This window comes from Phalacrocorax aristotelis, chromosome 15 (assembly GCF_949628215.1).
Source record: "Phalacrocorax aristotelis chromosome 15, bGulAri2.1, whole genome shotgun sequence".
Lineage (NCBI taxonomy): Eukaryota > Metazoa > Chordata > Aves > Suliformes > Phalacrocoracidae > Phalacrocorax > Phalacrocorax aristotelis.
Window position 1 is genome coordinate 15810487 of NC_134290.1, and position 27749 is coordinate 15838235.

The 27749-nt window shown below is 42.1% G+C and overlaps 3 protein-coding genes across 14 annotated transcripts in view; 2 read left to right on the forward strand and 1 right to left on the reverse strand.

The window, feature by feature from the left end:
• Positions 1-373: 373 nt before the first annotated feature.
• COMT (catechol-O-methyltransferase) lies at positions 374-27355 on the reverse strand. 10 transcript variants are annotated; one of them, XM_075110161.1, is made up of 6 exons: positions 19537-19642; positions 18003-18087; positions 7324-7606; positions 5300-5493; positions 3210-3341; positions 374-686 (listed from the first exon to the last, which is right to left on the reverse strand). In XM_075110161.1, the coding sequence occupies exons 1-6, from the start codon at positions 19554-19556 to the stop codon at positions 507-509; spliced, it is 894 nt and encodes a 297-aa protein (XP_074966262.1). In that variant the 5' UTR covers positions 19557-19642; the 3' UTR covers positions 374-506. The 10 variants fall into 10 exon arrangements, with proteins under 10 accessions (XP_074966262.1, XP_074966269.1, XP_074966263.1 ...); XM_075110168.1 differs by having other exon boundaries at positions 19412-19595; XM_075110162.1 differs by lacking the exons at positions 18003-18087; positions 19537-19642 and adding an exon at positions 27271-27355.
• TXNRD2 (thioredoxin reductase 2) overlaps positions 26101-27749 on the forward strand; it is a 37943-nt gene continuing 36294 nt past the window's right edge. Inside the window, exons 1-2 of one of the 2 annotated variants that reach the window (XR_012663201.1) lie at positions 26101-26226; positions 27323-27388. Coding sequence is in view for 1 of the 2 variants with exons in the window: in XM_075110148.1 (XP_074966249.1) it covers positions 26160-26226; positions 27323-27388 (133 nt within the window). In the remaining variant the exon portion in view is untranslated. The remainder of the gene's footprint in view (positions 26227-27322; positions 27389-27749) is intronic. The other variant, XM_075110148.1, reaches the window with a different exon arrangement.
• Positions 26237-27749, forward strand: part of UFD1 (ubiquitin recognition factor in ER associated degradation 1) — a 436293-nt gene continuing 434780 nt past the window's right edge. For both annotated transcript variants that reach the window (XM_075110156.1, XM_075110157.1), the window contains exon 1: positions 26237-26242. The gene's annotated coding sequence lies outside the window, so the exon portion shown is untranslated. The remainder of the gene's footprint in view (positions 26243-27749) is intronic.

Consider the following 27749-nt stretch of genomic DNA (forward strand, 5'->3'; position numbering starts at 1 on the left):
CAAAAATGTATCCGATATCACGATAGGAGCCTTCACTGCATTAAGTGGCATGCTAGTAATTCAGTGAAAGCAGGGCCCCTGAAACGGTCTTTTCTTGCAACGCGTGTGCTTTTTCCCACTCTTGATAACAATTTATCAGTTTAGCTTGGGGACACAAGTCTTCAGAAGTTGTAGCGGCTTTCTCCACCCCAGCTGAAGCCCAAACTATGGTTGTTAGGGTTTGAGCTCAAAATGACAGACAGTGTTGCTCGATGATGTGTTGGTAAAGGCAATGTGCATCACCTTGGGTTTGCTGAATTATGTATAACAATAGAATAGACCTTTGAGCAGTTACCCTACTTACTCCCAGTCTTGGCTTCCACCTGGTCTGAAATGATCTCCACTAGCACTTGCTTTAATTACAGGCTCCAAAATACAAAACCCCCAAAATTTAAAGCATGGACAAGTTAACCTGTGCAGTTGCATTTACATTGTTTGAAACAAAGGTTGAGCATTAATGGCTCTCTTTATCCCAAAAACACCGCCTTTTCCATAGCATCCTCCACTTTCATGTATTCCAGATGAGATGGGTAGTTAGTGCATTGGAAACGGGGGTTGTTGCGGATATACTTAAGGAATTCTGGAGCTCCTGGGAAGATGATATTGTCAGCCAGAAGAACTGAGCCCTTCCTCAGCAAGTTGCATTCCTAGAAAGAAGAGAAATTGCTTCATGGTGGCTGTTAAGCAGACATTGGCTTGAATGTAATGTGCTTTCATGTTAACCAAGTCATACGCAAGTGCCTGCATCCAAAAACCCATCGCACTACAGGTTCGGAGGGAAGAAAAGACATGGGAAAAACTGATTCTCTGATCCTTTGTGGTCCTGTTCAATATGCAGACTTCTGTTAAAACAATCAATAGAACATTAGAGATGCTGTTGACATGTTGGGTCATTCAGGTTCTGAAATGGCAAATCAAGTGCAGTGGAGGTGTGCAGTTCACTGCTCAGATTGTTTCCAACTATGTCTACATGATCAGTAAGATGGTTTTGTTTTGGCTGTCATGCCTGATATTTGAAAACTTTTTTAATATCACATTAAAATGTTGTAGTAGCTCTTAAGGTCACCTGAGAGACTGGCATGTACCAGTCTGCTTTGGCTAGTCTCAGTCAAACTCCAAAGCCACTAAATGAATAAAGATATTTTCTGCACCTGTTTTCCTTTCATCTTGTACAACCTTCTCCCACTTTGTTCAGGAGCTGGGCATGAGCAGGATTTGTGCACAATGAAGATCACTGACAAATTTCCACAAGGCTCAGTTAACTTGCAATATTCACTTCAAGTGCAATGTTCATCCTCAGTAACCCTAAAAACCTAATTTTTACTTGTATTTTTGTCTAGTAGAAGTGGCTTATCTGAGCTTACCAGCTTTTTTAAAGCAGTCTGTGGTTAATCAGTCTGGTTGTTATCCTGTGTTTCCAGGCAGCAGTTGCAGCCAAAACATGGGGTGTGTTTTATTGCTCCCGGTATATTAGAGAAGTCCTGTTGATGAGTGCTGTGGAGGCTGTTTAGCTTACTGCTCTTGCCTCTGGTGAATGAACACCGGTCAGCACAGAAGAACCAATTTTAGAGACATGGCAAATATCCTCTGGTCTGTTGCGTGGCTTATAGAAGCCTACAAGTGACAATGTGCTGTATTTTCCACTTGTCATCAGGATTTCAGATGCTTTTTGTGTCAGGCTCCTCTAGAAGTTCATGAAAAGGAATGCTGTCTGGGCCACTTTCAATATATATTTCATCTGAATATTTTATATTCATATTTCCTATTCACTATTCATATTGCAATACATGCCAAAATTGAAAGTTAGGAGGTTTGTAACATCTGAGAGACTTTGGGGATCTTTTCTACATCTTTCTCCTCTTAATTTCATGAGAGTTTTTTTTTACACAACTTTGTGTCACAGTTCCATCAGGCTGACCACTAGGATGGAACTAAACCACATGTTTATTTTGGCTGTGTTGTGAAGGTTAACCTCTGGTAACAATGCGCCTGCTCTGCCCAGTGGAAAGAGCTCAGTCATCCTTACATAGCCAGTTTAAAAGAAAACATTCTCTGATTACAAAATACTGTAAGGAAGGAACATTTTCTTCAGCTACTGCAGTGTAAATTCAATACTGGCTGCTCATAACCCCACACAAATTTCCTTTTCAAACACCTGTCTGGAGGACAGGGCTGAAATTAAAGAACAGGGAGCCTGGGTGAGAAAATAATGTTGTAGTCCTCAAGCAGGGGTCAGGAAGTGTAGTTGGCAGCTTCTCAATGTAAGAGGCAGCCTCAGAAAAAGGGGATTTATTTGTGAAGAAACTAATAGAAAAATGGCACTTCCATCCAAATAGTCAGGCAGTTGTAGAAGCTAGGAGAGTATCTGTATGTGCTGTGTTGATAGATACAGACGTTGTGAATCTCTGTGATTTAACACTTGAAAATAGCTTCCTGTCCAGAATTGCTTTAGTAGTTACCTCACCTATCATTGCCTACTGCTGTTACAGCAAACTTGTAATGCTAACAGTAATGGTTAAGGCGGGTTGGGAAGAAATGAGCATAATTTTTTCACATTCAGGGCCAGAGATAGAGTTGGACAGCACTTCCCTAGCAAGTGCCTGACTGAGGCAGTCTGCACTCCTCCAAAGGTTGCTTTGCAGCAGATTAATTAGGTGGCAAAAAGACTCCCAGAAGGATGATACCCAGCTGTGCTAGCCAAAGAGTATTTCATCAAGAGTCTCTGCTGGCACCACAGACCCAGGCAAAAAAATGAGTACTGATGAAATTAGAGAGGTGGAGCTGGGATATGCAGGCCCTAAGTCTCACCTGCTCCCAGCACCAGGCGGTTTTTGGGTCAAGTGTTCCAGTTAGTGACTGGGCAGACACTCCTTCTAGGGAGCCTAAGACCCAGGCCATGCAATCCTCCAGCTGGGATTTCTAGTTGTTTCCATTTTTCAGGAAACAAGATGGTCCAGCGGTATTTGCCAAGTCCTGAGCTACATAGTGTCAGCAGTTGTCCCTGACAAAAGTTTTGGATCCTGTTCCCCAAATCCTCTTTTCTTGTAAGGTTGCTATTTTGGCTGCCATTCTTCGTTTTACAGAGGATGAGGTCCTTCATAAAGAATATAGGCCTCCCTGACATCAAGGCATTTGCTACTTTACTTTTAAGATGAATTGTGCAAACTGACCTGAAGCAGGATGGTGTCTGGTGCGTATCTGTCTTTCCAGTGGTCCAGGAAGACAAAATCCAGAGTATCCACTTCATGTTTTTTCTTCAGCTGGGGGATAATTTCCTCTGAAGGGCCTTCTAGGAGTTTTACCTGAAATGCAAAAATCCATCTGGTGAATTGTGAACCATCGAGAAAAAGCACACGCTTCTAGCTCGTTTTTAAATTGTGGTCAGACATCAGCGATCCCATTTATAGCTCAGTATTGCCTCAGCTGAATTATTTCATAGAGTTAGATCAAGCGTACTTTTTCTTTTTGACAACAATCAATTCAGTTATGTTCCGAAATACAGGTTTGGGTGGTTTAGCTTGTTTGGTTTTTTTAATAATAGCAGAAAAAGGGACCTGTTGTTTCTGTTGGATAATGTGATTCTTTACTGGAAACATGGGAATCTCCTGTTGAAAACAGTACTTTTAATTACCTTTTTAGTTACATCTCAGTTGAATCTTGTAGTCCAAGGGAAGCAAAAAATTTAGTGAAAATTTTACAGTTTAGAATAAAGCTGGAAGCTACAGTACGTAAAATTGATATGGCCAGTAGAGGGAGGAGGCAGGACAGAGGCTATGACATCTTCCTCTCAGGTTTATTGGCATAAGTACTGTTAAACTGAAAGAAGCTGCTGCACATGGATTTGTTAAGCAAGCGCCATATACTGTGAGCGCAGGAAAAAGTGGTAAGGAAATCTGGCTGGTTTATGACTCAGCTGATCATGAGATTAAATCAGATGGGGAAAATGCAATTTTAGAGGTCACTAATAATTCAGGTTCTCTTAAAGAAATTAAGAAACATATTAGAAGATCTCACGGTGGGATTTTTTATCCTCTAGTTGTATCATCTACGTTGAAGTGAGTTGTCTGGTTGAGTAGATGGGCGCTTCTCAGGCATGAATCCCCTGGCCTGCTGTAGGTGTCTGGCTTGGGCTGAGACGATTATAGACTGGAAATACCTGCATCTCAACTAACTGTACAGAGAGTCGAGGCACCTCAGATGGCACAAAATTTAGGTATATATATTGCGACCAACTAGATTTGGGTAAGTACATCTCATCTGAAGTCCATTGTACATAATGCAACTGCTTCTTGTGAGCTTTTGTAACAAATCGGACTGTGGTTCAGTTACGTGTTGCACTCAGCCTTGACACTGACTTGAACTTTTTGGTTTATATAGAGAAAACCAATATTCTAGTCGAGCTTTTGGGAGGTAACGTAGTCTCAGCTGGACTGTAAATAGTCATGGAGCTAGTTAAACTAATAAGGATTGTGGGTGCAAGAAAAAGAAAAAAGAATACAAAATATCTATTAATAAACGTCGATGGAAATCATAGAAAGGCTTCTGACTATCAGGAGGAGGAATCTGTGGGGCAGTCTTGCAGTTCAATAACAGCAGTAAATCTAACCAGTTTTGCAATAGCTATTACTAATTTTATGAACAGGGCTGTGTGTGCTGATGTCCTGTGACTATAGTAATTGAAATAACTGACTCTAGGGCCTCCCTCCAGGCCTGTATTATTCTTACAGTCACTATGGGTTTTGAAAACAGCTCTTAGCAAATGGCCTCTCTACTGTACTAACCAGTGAATAGTGAAGAGGCCAAACTGGAAGATGAAGTCTAAATGCTTTCCAAATGTTAAGGAGATACGGATGTATATGATTGTTTCTGGTCTTGCACCTGCAAATCTTCATCCTGACACACACAGCAAGGAACTTTGAAGAACAGCCCTGGTTGTTTTGGTCACACTAACACATCTTGACAAGCCTCAAACTCTACCGACTCTCAGCTGGGTCTGCATTGTACTTGGACTGATGCTAACAAGTTTATCTCACTTGCAGTATACACAAAAGAGCAGAGGACCTTGGTCTGCTGCATGGACACTGGTAGCTTTTCCCTGCTATCGAGCCTGAGGGTTAAACTGCGTGTTCCCGCTTAGGGTGTCATATTTGCTTGACAACTGAAAAACAAATTTAAACCTATTATTGTTGTTTCTATGGATAAAGTCCCATTCTCTCCATGTATTGCTTCCTCATACCAACCAGAGACAAATGGTATTTACCTTATCTCGTACTCCTGCAAACTCAATCACCTGTTTAGCTATAGCAGCAAATTCTGGGTTGAACTCCACAGTGAGAAGCTGAGCTCCAGCCTTCAGTAGCCGAGCAATCCTAACTGATGAGTAGCCACAGTATGTTCCCAGCTCCAGTGCAACTGACGGATTGGCCTCTTCCACTGTCTTGTCTAGAATCAAACCTGAATAAAATGGGAAGAGGTTAACTTTTGACAAAATCAAACCAGTTCACATACAGAAGAGCAAGTTAGTGACAAGAAACTTAAAGTCCATGTACTCAGTTGCTCAGGACATTTAAAAATTAAGGGTTGATGTCAAATTATATACTGTTTCCTTTGCAAACTGGCTTATCTGTGATCAAGTTGATCATGGACATTCCAAGTTTCACAATGCAAACTTTCAACTAAAAAAAAAAAATCTTAGTTTCACAATATAAACATTTCTGAGTAAGGAAGTGCTTGAATTAGCTAATATTTATAGCATTACAAGCGAAAAATGTAGTGGATTTTTCCCAATAACTTATTGCAGAAACTGGCCATGTTTGTGAAATATATAACCCCTGAATTTCGAGTGCTCATATTTGTTGCAAATGTAGCATGCAGTAGTCTGATACAAAATTTCTCATGCTAAATACTTGTTTTTAAAGGGAAAAAGAGAAGTCTAGTTATAAAATTGCAACATATTTGGACTCACTAGATGAATTTGTGGAATGGAAAATGTTAGTCAATTGTTAACAACAAAAAAAGAGTCCCCAAAAGAAGTGACAGTACTATATTCAGTCCTTCTGAAGGAAAGGATTTGTTTGTGAGAAATCTGTCTCCTCTTACTTATATGGCTAGAAGCTAGAAAACTAATCTGAAAAAGTATTTGAAGGGATTTTGCTCTGAGCCATGGAATTTTTCAAGGTACTTATACATTTCCTTACATGATATTTTCCTGACTGTCACTTTTTTTATGAATAGTGCGGTGATGATGCATGCTTCTTGAGACCACATGCTCACTCTCAAAATCTTAGGAACTAGAGATGTGTTAACTTTGATGGTTCTTACCTGAGGAAAGGTCATCTTGTCAGAGCAAAACTAGAGCGAAATTTTTAAGAATATAATCCCAAATGATCAAAGTTTAGTGCTTTAAGAATTCCTACTCAGCCACCACCTACTGTTCTGTTGCCCTGAGCGCCCCAGCCTGGTATGCAGAGGAGCTAGTTTCACGAAATGTACCCGTGACAGAGAAGCATTTTTATTACAATGCTTACAGTTGTATTTCATTAGCTATATCAATCCCAGACTAAGCAAATTTCCCCTGAAATTTCCTGGCGAGAGGTACTTTTCTGTCTAATCCATAAGGGAACATGTTACCATTTTGCCATTACAGGTTTTTGAAAAGATTGGCACTTTCCTGCAGCTAAAAAAATATTTTGTCCATGTATTTTTCTTCAGGAGGCAAGAACAAGATTATTTACCTACTAAGTAGCAACAATGTCTGATAGCTACTTTTGTGTATTACATGGGTAGGATTTCTCCCCCCAACAGTAATGTATAACTTATGCTTGCATATATATATTCATTATATATATTAAAATATCAAAATTAATACATAAATTCATATAGTTTAAAATATTTTATTTTTCAATTTACTATCTTTTGGTTAAGGATCTGAAAGTATTTAACATCATGAATTATGCCTTAAGGGCACCCTGTACAAGAACCAAGGCATAACGCAGCCCTAGTTTTTCCCATAAATGGCCACCCTCTGCTTACACGCTTGCAGCATACAGAACATACAAACCCAGATTTGGTCCTGTGACTTCCTGAACTACTCCCCAGATACCCTTCCTCAAACACATCTGCACCAGCATGCATTACTGTTTACAGAACTACTCTGCTGACCACAAGGCTCTTGTGGATTTTGGTTTTTTGCAGCAGATGGAAGTTACCATGTGAATAAATAAGATGTCCTCTACTATTCTAGTCTGGAAGGATCTTTCAAGTGCTGATCCCTGCTGCAATTACCTTTCTCATCGCCCACATTCATGGCCCACTCTTTCTGGGAGCAGTACTTATCTATAGCGTCCAGCACACTACAGGGGTCTCCTCGGACTGCATTCTGCAGCACGAAATTTAAAATCCTCTGTTCTTTGCTCTGATTCATGATGAAATTGGTTATTTTCTCCCGGATTATTTCATTCCAGATAAGGGCAGCAGTGCCGTTTTTCCTGATGAGCACCACAAAGAGCAGGAAAACGAAAAGCAGGACGAAGACAATGAACAAAAGGACTGAAGAGCTCTCCAGCATCTGGAAGGAAAGAGAAAAACAGCCCAGGGTTAAGGTGGCACAGGAGAGAGCTATTCTTTTTGAAAATATTAAGCTGAATAATGCACAACCAACCATACTGAACAGGACCACATAGAGTTTAATTATGATATTGTCCAGAGTAGCTGAAAATGACGCTCTGTCACTTGGTAACGGAAGTCTGTGGCACTCCCTTTAGAAGCCAATTTTACAGGCAGTCAACAAGTAGCTTTATTTAATGCTCTGGTCCCTTCCCCCACACAGCTGCTCAGTCCTGGCTCCAAGCATGCCACTGCACAAGGAGCCTCTCGGCATCAAAGCTGTTCTAACCATTTTTCAAAGGATTTAAAATCTTAAATTAGTGCCTGCATGTGATCCCACTCGTGTAATTTTTGAGCACTGGGAAACTTCTAAACTGGCCTTGGTAAGCAAATAGGGACCGTCTCACTCCTCAGTTTTGAGCACAGTATCAGCAGAAACTGGGCACTGTTAGGTAACATTCTGTTTTGAATCAGTCTGCAGGTCCTAAGTTACTACCTTGCATATAGCCCTCTTTGCTAGCACCTGCCCTTCTTACATGCTCTGCAGAGAAGCTGAGCTTGATGTTTCAGCAGGGCTCGACCTGCCTCCTTCCTTTCAGAGCCTGCAGCAGAGGTACCCAGGTAGAAGGGTTTACAGAAGATAGTAGCCTTTTTCCTGCTTATAAAACCTTTGACACAAGCCATGAATCTGACACTTTTGAGAACAAAAGATACATTTCCTTTTTTAAAGTAGGGGTATTTTCTCACTGGCTATAAAAACATAAATCTGAATCCCTGAATCAGAGAAGAGCCCAGGCTCGTGAAATTGACAAGAGGTGACAAAAGGGCACATTGTGCTTCTCTGATGGGCCAGCTCAAATTCTCTCATGGGATTGTGCCCACTTCCCCCGAAATTCAGTGTTTTAGCTGCAGGTGCCTATGTTTGTGCGGCACGGGTGGTGCGTGTTTCTGTTTGAGAGTTTAGGGCATCTGAACATAAATCTCAGCAGATGGGATGCATGTCACCCTGTGCAGCTCAAGCAATAAATCCCATCAAAGCCATTTATTCTGATGGATTTCAGACAAGCCAGTATACAGGAAGGTGCGCTTACTTCCATGCAGTAGTCACAGCACAAAAGATCTGATAAAGACAGGGCTCTTAAAATTAAAGAATTGAGAGGGTGCCAGACTAAGGGTTGTGATTTGCCTGAGGATTCTCTGCATGTGAAGCTCCTGTCATACAAGCCAAAACACATCTCATTTCTGATGATGCAGCTTATAACACCTTCACTGCTCCACCTCTGCTTCCCACAAGTGGGGGTTGACAGTTGCATACTGGGAGGAGATCACAGGTTGGCATGTGCTCCAGTTAGTATTGGGATGAATGAAAGCCAAGTTCATTTGTTCTTTTAGTATAATTAGGCATTTTGTGCACAGGTCTAAAGGATTCAGGACCAATTTCTTGACCTCAGCATGATGGCTTGAGTTGCACTGTTTTTTAAACTGTTATTTTTAAAGAGCATGATATTCAACTCATTCTAGTCTCCGATCCTTTCTATTAAGTCTCTTTCTCTTCCAGCTTGCTAAAAATGCTGAACAGCTTCCACCTGCACTTGATCAGCGTTCCGCCTAGCTGGAGTTCAGCAAAACCATTGTTCCAGCAGGAGCTACAACATCCTCAAAAATTTTGTCTAAGTTGCCCAAGAGCAGAGGTAAAGGGGCTATGTGATTAGCCAAATATTCCCCCAGAGCTCTTCCTACCTGTTCTTACTTCCCTTTTTTGTTTGTTTCTCCCAAAATTGTCCCAGGGAAATCCTAAATTTTTTTGGGTGGTCAGCCCTCCCCTCTGTAGTGGGACTTGGCACATACGCATTACACATGAGAAAAATCTATCCCACTGCTTTACGTTTTGAGTCGTCATGCAGAACACATTTTGAGTTCAGAAGATGACTGAGTTTCCATGGAGATATGCTCAACCTACAGTACAGCCCATGTTTGTTCACCCATCTACTTATCTTAGTTGCACAGCAAGTATGATTTGTTTGGAGCAGTTAAGAGTCTGTTTCTCTTGCTTTAAAGTAGTCACCAATGTTCATGCTTGCCTTTAATGCACTCCTTGCAAAGTCTGACCTAATACATTTCCTTTCAGGGCTTGCCAGCATCATTAGCACATGAAAATCTTGCTTCTCGTGCTTTCTGAATTTTGTTTCCTAGCTAATAAGAACCTGCTTCTTTGCCTCACTGGGATCACGAAGGCCTAGATGTCAATTTTTCTTCTTCCTTTCTAAGCACTAGTAGTTCTACTGATCAGTCCCAATTGTCATGCGCCTTCCAGATGGGACGTCTGCTCTTTCTAGTTGTTCTGCATGATGATGTTCCACATTATCTGTCCACTAAGAACTTGGATTGGGCTATGAAGATATCATTGTTTTCACAGAAATATATCTCTCCAGCTGCACTTGGCTTGTCTTCACTTGGCTTTCACCGCTTAGTTGGTTGTATGGTCATTGTTGATGGATTTGGATTACTGACATAGTTGAGAAATAATTATTCTGAACTGCAATGAATGGTTAGAGCCCGGAAACCATTTACTGATGCTAGCAGGTATCCAACCTTCCTGCCTCTGGACAAGGGAAACCACATGAGCCCTGTGTACCAGTGACTCACTTGGTGGCAGTCCAACCGAGTTTAGGTCCCTCTAGAACTGAAGACTTGGCATTCAGAATTATTTCAGACTACTGACAGACATAATCCTCTGGTTACAATGGGTATGTTGGCACCCTCTGAGCACAACTTGCCACAGGCTGTTGCTTTGGCACTACAAGATTCTGCCAGCATGTTTGGGGCTGCCCATCAAAGATCTGTCAGACAGCGAGAATGGATGATAGCTGCAGGATAAACTAGGTGGTGTATTTTTTGAGGAACAGCTTTCCTCTTTTATTGCTTAGTATAGTTATGAGACCATTTGGTGAGATTTCTCAAAACAGGGAGAGCTAGCATCTGTAGACTAACTCAGCCCCACTCCCTGTCCTGCAGGAATGCTGAGGCTTCTTTTTTGGACAGGGAACAGACTGTGAAAACTTCTTTTAATACCTTAACAAAAAGGACCTGCTTGACAGTAAAATCCTGCCCTTCCATTTTCACATTGCTTCCCGGGCACGGAAGGGTTTGTCAGCAAACCAGATTTCCATTGTCTTATTTTCCCATGCTGCTACAGGCTCTATACACCAAAATTACAAGACTTCACATGCTCAGAAGCCCATGTATTAAAGAACGACAGCTTCTTCATTGTCTGCAGCCTGTGAAATGCTATTTCTTAATGTGTCTCTGTTAGCCGGAGCAGAGAAAAATCACTCAACTTGGATTAGACCTGCTGATTTTTAGTAACTTCAGCTGATCTCAAGCACATAAATGCTTCACCCTCATCCTTACTTGAACAGCAGTATCCTTTTAAATAGTTTGTTGGCTTAAAAGATTGCACTCTGTGCAGAGAAAGACACCTTGTTTGAGATGTACATGCCCTACCTTTTCAAAGGCATAGCTTGTATTTAGCCTGCTGCCACCAACGGCGGCTACTGTAGTGTGACATCCTGATGCTGAGATGCAGACGCAACTAGCTTGGCAAAAAAGTGTAAAGTAGGATGTGCTTCTGAACCATGCAGATAGCAATAGCCTTCCATACCTTCTAGCCAGTCCTTATGCAAAAGCATGAGCAGGCTGACAGCCCTTTAGCTTATCTGGGAGGGCAACAACCTAGCTCTGCTGGGCCACCTGGGAAACAAATTTTGGACCTTCAGCTATGAAATTTTATTGCTTCAAGTTTACCCAAGAATCGTGTCTGAAGGCAAAATACTGACCTGTATTTCTCTTCCTGTCTCTTTGGATCTAGACTGGTGAGTGGCTCTTAGCATTGGTTTGTTTACACATTTTGTGTAACATACAGGTCAAGAAGACAAAAAAAAAAAAGCTATAATTAAGCTCAAATGTGGGTGATTTGGGAGTGGTCTTAGGTCTAAACTTTAAGCAAGGAAGCAATTCAGCTTAGCCATTCCTATAAGGTGCTCAGAGGGATCCATTTCGTACAGAGCCTCAGTTAGATCTTTGCACTTCTGAGTCCCACGTGAATGCTGCCATACGTAACAGCAGAGCCCACCTGCCTCCACAGGTACTCAGAGGTGCTCACAGGTAGCAACAACCTATATAGTACATGCTGCTTTTTTCCATTCCTAGACAAGTTCACTTGGTTTTGCTCTATCAAGGAATGTTTTCAACTATGCGGGGTTTTAAAATCGTTACTGCTGTATATCACCCCAGCACATTCATAAACTACCTGTATGGGTTGTTCTTAGCAGAGCTCCTTTAGGAGGCAATTATCCTGAAAAAACACTTTCCAGAGAAGGTAACTTTTGAAAGGAGCAAGCCAGACTTGTTTCTTTTCTCCCCACCCCCCCTCTTTTTTTAAACACAGTTTCTTTTTCCAAGTTTGTATCTCTTTCCAATTTCTGTCTTCTTAGATGTGAAAAGAAATTTAGGGAGAGCAGTAGACTATAAAAGCAGCCTGCCAAGAGCAAGAGGCATTGGTGATGGTCATGCACCCAGAGGGGGAAAAAAATCTGTACCAAAATAGGTGATTGCCTTCATATTCTTGGCTGGAAAATATTTGATATGAAAATTAAGTGCATAATTCGACCAATTTAAAACTACTAGTACCTAAGAGACAGTCATGTTATGACAGGTTTAGAAAATGCATCTGTAATTTTAGCTTTAAAGTGGATTCATGAGATTCATTAAAATGCAATAAAACTGAACTTGCACATAGTCAAGTTTCCCATAACCACTTATTACAAGGCAGTCACTCTTATTATTTAATGCTTGTGCTGAGGTTCCAAATACACAGGTTAGCACTGCAACCTCTTCTGTGCATTAGGAACACCATGATAAAGTGATCCTTCTCTTTCAAAGCTAAAATTCGAAGTGGAATATAGTAGGCAAAATGAAAAACTGAGCAAGGGAATAAACAGAAAACTGGAGGGATAATATTATGGAAAGGAAGGAATAACGCATATCACTAAATCTGGTTTTGAGAAGACAAAGTTTCAAAGAAAACATATTAAAATTTCATGCCCAAATCTGTTAAACTACTGATGAGTCTTCCTAAAGCACTGGGTTGTTTTCTTACACATCTAATCTTACGCATTTTGGCAGGTTTCATAAGACCAAATCATAACTCAATAATGCAGTTTTCCCCTGATGCAAACCATAATCAATCAATCAGCATTCAAATGGGAGTACCTCTGTTTCAGCTTACAGGGATTTAAAGACACTCTTAAAGAGTGAAGCAAACACAAATTGTGGGAATCTGCTGCCCCAACTTACCTGCCCTTGAAGATGAGACACCTAAGTCATTCCAGTGGTTATAAAAGAAGCCTCAGGAGTCTGGCTCAGACTTAGGAATCTATTATTATGGCAGTAGTTGTTAAGTTATGGGATTCACTACCCCCTTACCATGGGGTATGAAAACATGGTCTCCAGTTTTTCTAAAAACATAAAAATGCCCATGTGATGGAGCACAAAACAATACATCGTGTTCTTTATTCTTGTTCAGGTGACTCCAGCCATTTCACCAGAGGTTACAAGAAGGGCCTTTCACTAATGCTATTTACGAATCCTCTGGTAAATTTTTCCAGGTATGTTAAAAAATAATTGGTCTTAGAATTCCCTGAAGTGAAAAAAATAAGGATTTGAACAATTGGTTACATCAGTTTTTAAGGTAACTCTGAGTAATGAGAGGAATTAAAATTGAGGTTTTTCTCAGTGTTTCATAAAAACCGTAAGAAGTTTTTATAACACTGTTAAAGGAAAGCGTATGGAGGTTTGATCTAAACTACTGATTGCTGCTGTTTCTCTCTCAGCTTCCAGACAATCTCCCTCTGCTAAAAACTGATATTTACTGAGAAGAAAAAAATAAACATGTTGAAAGTACGCACCTTTAAATGCTATGAGTTTTAATAAGGACATATGCCTTAGTGAGTTTCACACTCAGTGGATTAAAAAAGTATCAAAGTTATTTAACTGTTCATTACATTATGAGTAATTAACAAGACCTCATTTCCTACAGATGCAAAAATAAGAGCTGGCAGGTATTAAAATACTTGGGAGGTTGAAAACTGTTGGATAGAGCATTTTTCTAATAAAAGATGAATCCTTATAAGCCTAATTACAGAACCTCTCATTACAATTTTAGCTTGGATAAACTGATATTGCTTTGCTTTGTACTGAAAATGAAGTCCTAAACATAATCACAAAAAATCTCTTCTACAAAGTCCATTAGCCTGGTGTTCTCCAGGTATGGAATGAGAGTAAACTTTGTGACCCTGAGTTAGGGGACATAGATTTAAGTCTCATTTTGGCGATATTTTTCTGATCTGATCTTGGGTGAGCGAGCTGTCTCACCTACATCTCTGTTGCCACAAGATTAACCTAAAGTTACTGCTACTTCTCTAACTTTCTCTAACTTTCAAGGTGGTGTAAGCTGAATTAACCTTTTGTTAGAAAAGTCCCTGCTATGGATATACAGATAACACCCGAGGAAAGGCAAAGTGATTTTATCTGCATTAACTAAAGAGATCAATTTTGGGGTACCAAATGCCCATGTGATGTTGTTATTCCTGAGTTTATGAACAACAGGGAAAATGTGGAGACAAACAGTGCTTCACACACTTTCCTTAAGTGATTTCAGCCTGCTGACAAATGAGGCCTTCGAGGAAAGATAATGTTACATCCAATCTCGCCATAATTTTTCATGCATTTAATCTAACTGCCAAGTACTGGTTGGTTGTTTGAGAGTTTATTACAAGTCTCCAAGCATCCAGACAGTACTTTAGCATTCTGATGCTAAAGGGTTTAGAATCTAATTTAGACTTTATTAGCTCGCATAACCTGGTGAAAGGGGAGTGCTTGGTAAATTTATACGATTCAACCTTTTCTCACAAAAGAATCTCTCCATTGGTCTGATGGTATTGAGGATAATAAAAATGGTCTACAATAGTAGAGCGCCTGGGGACAGCAGGGCCTAACTCACTGCAGACACTGCCGCGAAGCCTGCAGAGAGAAGAATGTTACAGTGCAAACAATTTTCTAAAGTTTTTTTACAAAGGCCGTACAAATTAACAGATTAAACCCTCCCATACACATGTATGTGTGTGAAGGAGGTAGGTGTGCCCCATTTTTAGAAAAGGATTAAAAGGTTTAAGTTCAAACTCTTTAAAAGCTTCTGCTGAAATTCTGCCTTTAAGTATCTCCCACACTAAAGTACGCAGAGGGTTTGTAGATTAGTAAGGATATATTAGCTGTTTAAGAAGCACTGCAAAAACAGTGCAGAAGAGTCAGCACGTTTCTACATGTGTTTTAACAATGTCTGTTGCTCTGCACTAGGCCAGAGATTTGTGCTGTGCCACGACCAGTTGCTGACTTTTTGTCCGACACTAGCTGGAACGAGGCAAGCTCTGTTTTGTGGCGTTTTGCTTTTCTTGATCTTTTCCCAGAGCAAGAAAGGCAGAGAATTTTGGTCAGAAAGTGTAAACTAACTTCTGCCAAACATAGCGTATCCTGTTGCTGTAGGTAACTCAATTCAACAGCTTCATGTTTTAGTACTTTTTTAAAGGTTAAAAAATATATCTTTTTACCTCCTATTCTCTCATTATTGTTTATGTATTTTCAAATGAGTGCAACACAGTGAAGAATAATCAGGATACTGCCAATGTGAATAGCTTGTATTTCAATGGAAACTTTGTCTGGCGTTTGACATTCAGATTTTCCACTGACATCATGAAAACAAGCTGAGCAGACTTTATATAATTTTTTCACTAAGTATTTCTTGCATGAAATCTAAATTTCCTTCTTCCTAGTTTTCTTCAGATTACTACAATTTAGCTTCACTACCATGACTGTAAAAATTCAGACTTCTATAAATCCAAAGTTGTGAATATTTTTTTCCCCTAGCATTTTGTCATTTCTTTTTCCCCTCTTCCTGTGCTGAAAGGCAACAGATACAGGTTTCTTCTTACTGAATGAAAGGAAAAGGAAAGTGCTTATTGCCTACTAGGAAGCCCGATCAACTAAGCTTCATAAGGGTGTTTAAATCCGTTCTCCCCAGATAGATTTCAATTAGGATAATTGCTACCCACTTAAAACTCCCTTCACAGTACCCACTGTCTAGGTGGTATTCGGTGCTATCACCCAAAGGTAAAGGTTTATATAATGGTTATGTGCCCTGTAAAGAAGAGCTGAGTTTAGAATAAACTGGTCACACACACAGGCCTCATCTCCATTCGACAAGCAGGTCCGTGTGGATCTGTAGCATTCTGATCCAGACTGGCCTGGTGAACACACTGCATGATGAAAGCCAGAGTTTGGGGTCAGAAAATTCTTCAGGCATAAGAAATGGACTTTGCCAGGCCTTGAGTAAAGACAGCTTTCCAGGAATAAGATCCTTTCAGGCACTCCTAGGAAGCATTTGTTTCTGATAGTCCTTATTCCCACTCCAGAACGCTAGGTGCATTTGTACTATTTGTACTGATGTTTGAGGCCCGTGGTTGGCATAGCTCAGCTGACTAGTACAAATCTCACCTGGGAGGCAGCGGACTGCTACAAGTAGAAAGTACTCTGCCCTGTCAGCACACTATGAGCTGCTCTGTAAAGTTTTCTCAGCTGAGATTTTCCTGTTCCCCAGGGGAGTAAACAAGCTTCTCTTGAATGATTTTGCCCCAAATGGAGGTAGGGAGAAAGGGCTGGAAGAGGAAAGACCAAAATGGCTAGTGGTCCTCAGCATAATCACCTGTGACAGACCTATTTCACATTCTCTCTTTATATCACAAAGATCAAGGGCTGAATCCTCAATGTCCCAAATCCCCACTGCATGCTCCTGCCCTGCTTCCAATGCTACCAGCTAATCAAGTGCAAATCTGTCTGTCTCCCAGCACAGGCATCTGCTCTCCACAAGCTGCTCTTCAGGCCAGAGGGAGTACATGACTGAAACTTGGTAGTGAGGACACCCACTGGGGGATCTGGAAGCGTAGGAAGGATATTGCCGCTGAAATGTTGGCTTACTTCTATGGAAATGAACAGCTCTAACAGGCCAGGCAAGGTGGGATCCACCACAGCACAGCAGGTAACCAGGGAACTGCGTGGGAAGAGGCAGCCTAACTGAGACAGAGCAGGGCATGAGACCTTGGTCTCAAATCCTGAGTGAATGCCCTCCCCAGAAAAGTAGCAGGTGTGGGCATAGAGCGTTTCTTACTCTAGCTAGAATTTGCTTTGTAAGAAATCTCTCCTGAGAGAGTTTTAGCAAAACTGGTATGGATGGCCTCACACATTAAGATCTGGTTTCAACGACTGCTGCCAAAATTATGTTTTTTCAGAAAATTCCCAGTCAGTTCTAATTCCAGTGATCCTGAAGGAATGCTGAAAGACAACAGTGTGGGACTGGCAGAGATAAACCTGATGCCAGCTGCAGGCTGCTAAGAAATATTGCTAAGCTTGACTGACAAATACATCATTTGCGGTGCTAATGTGGTTAAACTCTTTTTCCACTAATGCAAACTAACCCTGTAAATCAGCAAATTTTTCTTTTGCATTTAAATACTGCAGTGCTGTGCAAATGCATGAGATTCTGAACCTGAGGGCTTTGTTAGAGGAGTCCATGGCTGAGTAAGAAGAAAAAAGTAAGCTTAAGTGCAGAGATAAAGTAAAGGTTTTTTATAGACACCAGCGGTATGACATGTGGTTGGCAGTATTGGTAAATATGAGTTTGATTTTAAAGGACAGAATGTAAAGAATGCCTGTAAAGGGCATCAGAAAGATACTCCATAAGCAGCAACAGGGCTAGCAAGCAAAAGTACTAGCTTTTTGTCTGTTCTTCACAGACATTTTGCTGTAGCAGAACTCCCTCTTGAGAATGAAAACCCCTGTAAAATACAGCTCCAGGAACACATTTATAAAAGCAGCTATTCAGACAAATATGACTGAACTGAAGCTTGACAAGCTTGACTTGCATTCAGCTTTTTCCTGAATACAAATGAGTACCAAATTCCAGCATACTTATAGCCACAAATTACATTTTCAATTTAGTTGGGGTTATCTCATCTCACTTCTTTCAACCAGCACAGTTTTAATACAGTACAAATGCCTCACACACAAATACGTCCTATTTTTCCTCTGTGAAAGCTGTTGCTGCCCACGGACTGACTTCCTGACAATGAGTACCAGGCAGACTGTGGAAAACACCGCCTCTTTCATATTCACCACTGTTTAAAATAGTGACATTATCCAAGATAACAAAACATGTCAAGTCTGAGAAATAAGAAAATATAAATATGTACCTTTCTCAGTACGGCAGAAGCTGTTCCCTCCAGTCTTTTCCTGTGCTGCTCTGGTGTGGATTTTATAGAGTAAGAGTCCAAGAGCCTGCAGTATTCAGTCACATTCGATCACACTGCACGAATAGCTTATCAGTTCTGTTACACAGACTCTAAAAGGAGCGGTGTCCTTTTCCCCAACTCCTCCTTTCACAGATTTCTGCATTCCTTAAAGGTGCTCAGTGCTCTAATAACCTTAGAGAAAGCTATTCATCTGTCCCCTAATGACAGTGTTCTTGTTACTTAGTTACAGCACAGTGAATGCTGACGAAGTCAGGTATGAGCCAAATCTGTGCTCTGTGTAAATGCACTGTGTTCAATCAAGCAACTCCAGGAATGAATTTGGCCCAAGGGATTTAGTTCTTTTTTCAGCTCAGACATGGCATGCTACAGCCAGTGCAGCAGTTGTAGAAACAAGACCCAGGCATGTGAGTCAAATATAGAGCGCTGCTGGAGGGAGGAGAGGTACGTATAGCAAATTGCTTAACAACAACTACAGAAGGAGGTGCAATCAATACATCATAAATAGTACATTTGAATTTCTACAGCTTCTAGTTGGAAAAATATTCTGCTACAAACAACTCTAAGATAAAAGAAGAGGCTTATTCTAATAAACCTTGTTCTCAGCTTGACTGTCTATATTGTTTCTTTTGAGGTGGAAACAATATAATCAAGCTGCAATTAAATTGTACCATAAAAGGAAATAACAAGAAAAACCCCAAACCAAACACAATGTGGTAGCAGTTCTCTTTTGTACTCCCGCTACAAAACTCAGAGCTAGTTAGCAAGTGTTTGAAGTTCCAGCCTTGAAACTTTTTAAAGATTCGAAGAAAGGGTTTGTATCAAATGTGGCAGGAACAGGAGCTGAAGAGCTGAAAACAGGCTTTGTCACATGAGGGGGAGGTGCTTGAAAGAATTAGGGACTACCCGAGAGTATGACAAATGGAGAATAAAAAATTTTAAGTGGATGAATTGAATAAAGAATTGTGGGAAAAAGAGGCAGGTGAAGATCAAAGTGGTTTTTAGCAATTCTAAACAAAACAGGACTAAGACCCTGCAATATAGCACAGTGCCCAATGCCAACAGAGAATAACTTCGAAGTATCCCTTCCATGTATAACAGAGCTTTAGCTCAACAAATATTTTCTTATTATCCAGACATCAGGGAGAACAAAGAGCGAAACAAGCAATACTGCACTCCAGCTTCACTGACAGTAATTTCCTGATCGGTCGAGAGCTGGTTGTGAAACCATGACAGGCTGTGTCTGCACAATCCCTGATGCCACCCACAGTTAAAATTAACTCATAATTTCTTTTACTGCTGGGCTGTGGAGAAAAGAGTTTAAAACAGTGAAACTTATTCTATGCACTGACCTGGTTCTGTAAGCATACAGCTATTCTTTGGAGACGTCCTTACAATTAACTATAGCTAGTTGTGAACTAGTGGGTGGTATTAGCACAGCTTCTGCTCAGCAGTGTGAATTAGCGGCTAGTCTTACCACACTGAGCAGTGTCCCATGACAACACTTCTAAAGGACTTCTAACGTTGAGCTGAATCATATTCTTCAGGCTACAAGCATGGGAGGAGCAAACTTGCTTCTGCCTGCCCACAGCAGTTTACTTGTATGATAAATAAAGGCTATGCCTGCAAAGTAACCCTTTCCGTTGTCAGATATTTCATTGCATAAGTAAAAACAGTGAATGGCAACAACTGCAAACTAGATAAAGCCAGAGGTTCAGTTAGTTAAACCACCCCAACTGTGTGACAATGTCCATAAGTTGCTTCCAAGTTAACAGAAAGTTGAAATCTTGCAATACATTATTATGGGATCATTTTTTCACCAAGACAAGTTTCTTTGGTAGGCCATTAGACGTTGTCTTACACCTTTCTTTAATTTACCTTTTTGCCCAAGACAGGGTCTATATAGGCATGGATGTTTTTGTAAGTTTTTACTAACATAATAACAATGCTACAGACTCCGGAGTGCATAAATTTATACACTATTCACATTATTTATCCTTGTCTAGATAGTAAAAATTTACCCTGATATTAATACAGCCAGGTTAGAGAACTGTGGAGAGCTATAAATGTATTGGCGTAATACAATTTTTGTGTAGGGACAAGATCTTAAAAGAGGGATTTGGTGTTGCAGAATGTCAGGATACTGCATTCACAGGGCTCATCTATGGGAAGATGTAGGCCCAGGATGTCTTAACTTGGGAGCAACATCACACAAATGGCAACAGGTCACAGTAACTGGCTAGTTCAGACTGGCTTGCTCTGACAGTAGAATTAAGCTCAGATCTGTCTGCACAAACTTGAGTAGATTTGCTCGTGTACAGAGCTCCCAGTCTCAAATGGAGGCTCTACAGCTGCAATCACATGATGCAGCATGGCAGTGCTATCCCCACTTGCTGTGCACAGCACAGAGCTAAAGCTTTCCCAGTAAATCCATGCCTGGCATAACAACAAAAGACATTCCCCTCTTCTAATAATCCTGGCCAAAGCCTGGTTTTTAAAAGCCTAAACAAAGGGAGACAGGAGAGCTAGCACATTATCATAAACCCCACAGATCATGTGAAACATATGAGTGGAAGAAAATTCTTTTCAGCTTGCATTTTCAGAATAGCAGGAGGGATTTTCTTTTATGTGAATTTGCTCTTTTCAACAGTCAAATTCATTTCTCTTGCTGGGAAACACCCAAAAGAGGAATTCTGGGGAAAGAAGCAACACTCATGTATGAATTGGGAAACTGCCTGGAGATATCTAAAACAGGAAACACCTAAAAGAGAAGGAAGATGGCCAGCAAAGTTGTAGTCTAAAATTTAACAGATTATACGAGCAGTTAAACTATTTTGTGTTTACTATGCATCTTAAAAGGTTACCATGTAGACTGAAAAAACTCCCTGCTTTCAAAGAGTTTATAACTCCTCATGAAGATGTTGAAGCTCAGTTAAATCTACCATATTTCTGTCTTTTCTCCCTTCACTTTTTTGGTAATATATGTTGAAGTATTTGAATCAAGTCAAGAACCTCTGTTACTTGAAGCTTCATCTGTTTCGGCTGGGTTTTTTCCCTCACTTGCAATCAATTAGTTGTTTAAGACAAACTATGAACAAAAGATTCTGTGTTAAGGAAGGAATGAATAAAATGACACAGATTAAAATCTGAATGAGTCCTACTCTCAGACAAATTTCTGAAAATTAAAAAAAAAAGGCAAACAAAGGGAGAAATAACAACAAAGCTAAAATGTTAAACCATTTTTGTTGGTTCATGAAACTATGCACAAACATTTCCAGTAGAGGAAACGCTGTTAGCTAAAGGGTGTATTCTTTGTAACAAGGTGTTCGTTTGGGGCACTTAGCAAATATTACAATGGTTGGTTTTCTTTTAGAGTTACATTTTTAAATAGCATTTAAGTTATGACCTGATTTAGAGTAATTCTGTGATGTGTGTACTTCTCTTAGCTTTCTCAGTGTAGTCGTTTTAGATACATTTACAGACCCTACATAAAAAATTATCAGCTAATGGGATATACTTGTCCCATCTTAAGAAAATGTTGAAACCTTTGTAGACTTCACAGGGAAACCTGATCACCACCTTGATCTCATAAACCAAAATTAGTCATTTTCTTCCTTTATCAGTTTGACTTTTAGCTCTCCTAAAGTTTGATCCATCAAAGCTCATAAAAGCAGATATCAAAAATGTAGAAAGATACAGCAGAGTTGGATTGTAAGCAAACAGCCACAGATTCCTTTGTGCCAATGCAAAGCAATACCCAACAAAAAGTAATGTTGGAAAATTCTTGCTAAACAGGTCAGCTAAGAAGCCTCAAATAAAAGTGGTAAAAATACTTTGTTTACCCAGGATCTGTCTTTGAACAAGGGTCCTCACTTGTCAGCATAACCCCCATGTTACGCTACTACTCATATACTTAGCAATTTGAATCATGAGAAGGTTTTACCTTGCTCTGAAAAAAGTCTATGGACTGGTAACCACCCCTCCCCTGCTACCATTTATTCTGTCCTTTTTGCTGCTCTGGGATATGGTTCTCTCAATTGCCAGGGACTACGTTGCTGTTTCCACTTTTATATTCACCATTCGGCATCCCCTTCCTCTGTGCTTTTTCTTTCCGTCTCCCCCCCCCCCCTTTAATGCTAAGGACACTGTGTTACACACTAGCAGAGGAACAACAAGAAAAAAAGAGTACAATCAAGCGCAGGAGAGATGGTAAGAAACCAAAAAGTCCTACCTCATGCAGAGACCTCTTAGTTCATCCAGTGATACAGTGTACTGACAGGCCTGTAAATTATTTATTAGGTCATACTACAAAATGCAACCTCTGATATAACCTGTTTCCCACTCCACCCACTAATAAAGAAACAATGTGATAACTTCCAAAGATGGTATCTACCTGACACCTCTTCTTTTCCCTACCCTGCCAGGCACTAATCTGGGAACATAGGACGTAAGGTAAACCATGCCAGAAAAACAGGAAAGACAAAATTTTTTGCTTGAAAAGCCAAAATTTCTAAAATGTTAGGTAGGAGAGGTGTTTGGCCGTGGTTGCCTTCATGAGGAAGAATTTAAGTAAGCCATTGATAAAAGTAACAAAAGGTATTTCATAGGAAGGGAAAAAGTACAGAATCCCAAGCGGTCCTTACAATAAATGCAAAAGGAGAAAGTCTGCCTGTTAACAGAACCAATTCATGCCTTACAAAACCCCTGTTTTAGTTAAATGGATATTTATACGTTTCTGAAATGTATTACAGGGGTGTTTCCTTTGCCCTTTTAATACCACACTGTTTACAGTACATTGAATAAACTCCTCCCCCTGGAAATAAACCAAACCACATCTAATGTATTAAGTTAATTTATGACTTTAAATATGACCAGCTACAACTGACAACATTCTGTGGAAATATGATATTAAGTCTGACAGCTATCCTGTAAGAAGTTTTTCTTTAATCCCAAGTTTTGGAAAAATATGCTTTCACTGCAGAAACACAATGCTTCAAGTAAATGATTCCTGCTACTAGAATGTATTTGCTCCTAAACGACTTAATGCTTGCTTTCTTAAAGGAATGAAGATATTTACTATATACATGTAAAAAAAAGTATATCACTGATTATTCTGATCAGCTTAATGCTAACCACAAAAAAGGTAGGGAGTAGAAAACTATAGGAGATGAACCAAAGGCAGGTTAGAAAGCGCACCTGATAACCAGAAACTGTCTCTGGTCCCTGAGAAAGGTTTTTGAAGTGTAGCACAGACCACCTGCTCAGTGCTGACTGTAGCAAATACTCCTCTTATGGATGTCGTGACCATAGGCAAAACCTAATCCTCATTGCTGATCTTTGCCTCTATTGGTCACAATGATCAAACTTGTGAGAATGTGCAAGGGCGTGCAGAGTGGCATTACACAGACTTTGTACGTTCTTCTGAAGATGGCAGGCCCGATGGGAAAGCCTTAGCCTGCGCAACTGCAGAGCGCTTCATCATTAGCTGTGAGATACAGCCAGAGGGCTGGTGACACCCCAGCGTCACACGGTCTGCCAGTGGCGCAGCCGCAGCCATTGATAGTTGTGGTTCCCAGGTAACTTAAGAAGGATGCCAAGCAAAAGCAACTGACTTACTTTCAAGCTAGAAAAGAGAGGGAGTGTGCTGATGTTTTTAGGAACACAAGAACATCTAAAAGAAGCTACAATCTCACCACTGCTGCGTAGGCTGCGGTTCAGTTAGACTCTGAACTCTGAAGTAATGAAAGCAATCAGTAATGCTAATGTATGATGTGGCTGTAACAATGGGCACATGGCCAAGATCCTATCCTTAAAAGAATTTAGAAGCTTTATTCCAAATTCATCACCAATCCTTTCCTAGATTGCCACTGTAGGGTCTGTTTCATGTTTTCTAACAACATGTTTGCTACATTTAAAGCCATTCCTTATTAGTAAAATACCATAATGTGGCAGGAACATTTTTTCACATAAACTTGTTTTGTGTTTGGGGAGATTTAATTCTACCCTTGATCCTATGCGTCTGAACTAAATGCTGTCTGAAAAGCATACGCTCAACACTGCCTGACTCAATGCAAAACAGTGGCTAAAATGAATAGGTAGAACAGCTTTGCATGCATGTACCTGAAGAGCATAAAAGATTAGTATCTGAATATGCTTGAGGTTTCTTTCAGTCAAAGGCCTCCCAGTCTGTTCTAGTCATGTCTTTCTACTGCTGCTGCAGCAGGTAAGAGTGTTTCTAGTGATTTATTGATTAGTGCTGCAGGAGGCAACGGAGAGGGGTTTTGCCTTTTTTTTTTTTTTTAAATAACAGGAAGATACTGGACAAGTCATCGATTTACTAAAGTGATAGCAATTCCTGTTTCATGTATTTTCAAACATTAATGGAATGAAAAAAAATTAATCAGACCTACACTGGAGGTGATGTTAGTTCTACAAAACTTTGAGTATTTTAATTTCCTGCCATTTCTCCTCAACTATGGACTGCATGAGCGACAGTTTCTGAAACAAAACGACCGGATGCTGCCCCCTTGTGAGCCAGGCCCTTGCTTCGGAGACAGCTGAACCATGAGTGCCTAAAACTCTCTCTGTCACCAGCTCCTTCTCCCCAAGAAAAAGCATCTGACTCTTTGTCCCAAGCTCTGATTTGGCTATGGTGGTATTTGTCACATATGACTCACTACATACAGCAGCTGGCAGGGTCACTACTGTGTTTCAGTAAAGGCCAACAGCGAGCACGTCTGAATGAGGAAGACCTTGTTCCCTGTGGTATTGTTTTGATCAATGCCTAATTTGAGGCCTTTTACCCTTAGGCTGCCAGAGTACATTACAAGCACTAATAACTCTCACAACTCCCATCCGAAGTAGGTCAGCAGCATCGCCCTTGTTTAATCAACAGCCAGCAATGGGGCACAGGGACAGAAAATGCTGCTGAAGGCTGTGAGGCGTCGGAGGTGCTCCAACAGGTCGTCCTGTGCAGATATCCGTATCACCACTGCTAAGCCATGTGTCAGAGCTGTTTGTGCGGCTCCAGTTCACTGACCTGTGTAGCACGGGCCCTGCCCCGCCATTTTGGTTGAATCATAGAATCATTAAGGCTGAAAAAGACCTCTGGGATCATCAAGTCCAACTGTCAGACCAACTACCCCAGGCCTCCTAAACCATGTCCCAAAGTGCCATATCTACACGGTTTTTTGAACACCCCCAGGGATGGTGACTCCACCACTTCCCCGGGTAGCCTGTGCCAGGGCCTGACCGCTCTTGCAGTGAAGACATTTTCCCTCATATCCAATATAAACCTCTCTAATGCAACTTGGGGCCGTTCCTTCTCGTTCTATCGCTTGTTACTTAGGAGAAGAGACCAACCCCCCCTCACTCCAGCCCCTCTCAGGCAGTTGCAGAGAGTGAGAAGGGCTCCCCTCAGCCTCTTCTCCAGGCTAAACCCCCCCAGCTCCCTCAGCCGCTCCCCATCAGACCTGCTCTCCAGACCCTGCCCCAGCTCCGCTGAGGAAGCCCTCTTCTCTCAGACCCCAGTCCCTAGCACCTGCTCTCAACGCTGACTATATCTTAGCCACATGAACCCAAAACATCACGTGCTGCCTGTAATACCTCGTGGAAGGGAGCAGCTTTGTTCAGACCACCATCTCAGAGGTTTTTAACTTTCTGTCTGCGCGCTCTACCTGAGGAAGGGGCTGTGACAGCCCACCTCTCGCTGTACAAAGGGACGTGCAGTCTCAGAGGGGGAAAAACTGAATATCGTTAAAGTTCTGGGCAGTCGGCTTGTTCTTTCCCAAAACGCCTTCCCTCAACGCTTTTTTGCAGCAGCATCTCGGGGGGAGCCAGTCAAGCAAGGCAAACGCGCTTCTGTAACGCCATAGTCCGTGCCCGCTTTCTGAACAGGCCTCCCGCGGCGGCCTGGCGGCGGTGCGGGCGCTCCCCCCGGGCGGGAAGCGGCCGCCCCGCGCAGCCCGGCCCCGCGCCCCCCGCCGCCCTCAGAGCGCCCCGCCGCCCGTCCGTCCTCACCCGCCCGCCGCCGCCGCTCAGGCGCTGCTCGGGCAGCCCGCTGGGGCCCTGGCTAGGCGCGGAGGCCCCGCGCCGCGCAGCATGGCGGCGCTGTGGCGGAGGCGGGAGCGGCTCCCGGGGCTGCGCGGTGCCGTGCGAGCCCTCTCAGGTACGGGCGGCCCGCCGGCCTCGGGCCTGGCAGGGGCCGCGCCTCCGCCTCCCCCTGACGCCGAGAGCACCTGGGGAGGGTCCCCCTAGCCCTTCCCGCCCTCCGCACGGCGGTGAGAGCTCCGCGGGCGCCTTCCCGAAGCCATCGCTGTGGGGACCGGAGACCACCACGCCCGCCCCCGCCCCGGAGGCGCCTCTCTCCTTCCTCGGCGGCGGGCTGCCTCCATCCCCAGCGGGTTTCGGAGCCACCTCCGCCCCGGTGCCTCCCTCGGAGCCCGTCCCTCGGCCCCCTGAGAAGCGGGCGAGGCTTCCCGCCCCCCTGCGGTGGGGCTTTCCGGAGAGGCACCGGCAGCCCGAGAGGCGGCCAAACCTTTTCTCTAGGCTTAACTCCAGCGGCTGGGGGTATCAGCCTTTGCAGTCTGACTGCCCGCTCTGAGCCGCCAAGAGTCCCTCGCCGCTGTGGTGGCACAGCTAGTGCGGGGATGCTGCAGGCCCCGGCGGTGCTTCCCGAGCCGCTGGCAGCTCTCCGAAAGCTGGGCTTGCCCTGATGCCCTCGCTAAGAAAGGCTTTAGCGCTTGCCTGCGGCCTCTGCCACCTCAGAGCTGCTCCGGGAGGCCGGTCTGGTCTGTGGGGAAGCTGAGGTGGCAGGAGGGACCGGCTTCCCTCCGGCCGCCGCACACACCCCTGCAAGGCCTAAGCTTTGCGAGACCCATAAGGTGACCCCGCGGAGAAATCTGTGGGTGGAACTCGCTGCTGTAACTCAGAGACAGAAGACCTATACTGGATCCCACTTGCAAGTGTCTAATGCGGCAGAAGGAGCTTCCTGGGACCTTGTCTAAGAATCTAATCTGTTTCCTCACTTCTTTTGAATCGCTTTATTTTCTGTGGTTCATTCGTGAAACCAGACTAGGTAGTTTAATGATTTTTGGAGAATGCTTTGGGACACTGAACAAACACAGTTCTCTAGTAAAGTAAAGAAAACCCAAATCAGCAATAATAAATTGTAAAAAATAGCATACTTTTTTATATTTACCTTCTTACATACCTCTCCCACCTTTCTTGCCTGTTTCCCTTCTTTTTTCACGTCCTCTTCACAGGAAAGAATGAGTATGATCTTCTGGTAATTGGTGGAGGGTCTGGAGGCCTTGCTTGTGCAAAAGAAGGTTTGTATGTGTAAACTACAAGAGTTTTGTTTTAGCTTAAGTAGTGTTTATGGACACTAAGAGAAGTGTTACTGATAATGGCAAAACATTTTAAGAAACATAGTATACTTCAGTCCCTGCATGTTAATTATTAACTCAGCTCCATACAGTTAATCTGCAGATCAGTTCATACCCTCAGGTGGGGTGAGCTTGCTTAACTTCCCTGTTGCCCTTTTAAAAAAAAATTTATTCTTTTCTCATGGGATAATCTAATAAGTTTTTATTTCGCTGTTATTGAAAAATACTCTTAGGTGCTTCCATAGATACTCTATTTTTTAAATTATACTGTTTCTTCTTTATGTGCTAAAACAACAGTCCCTTT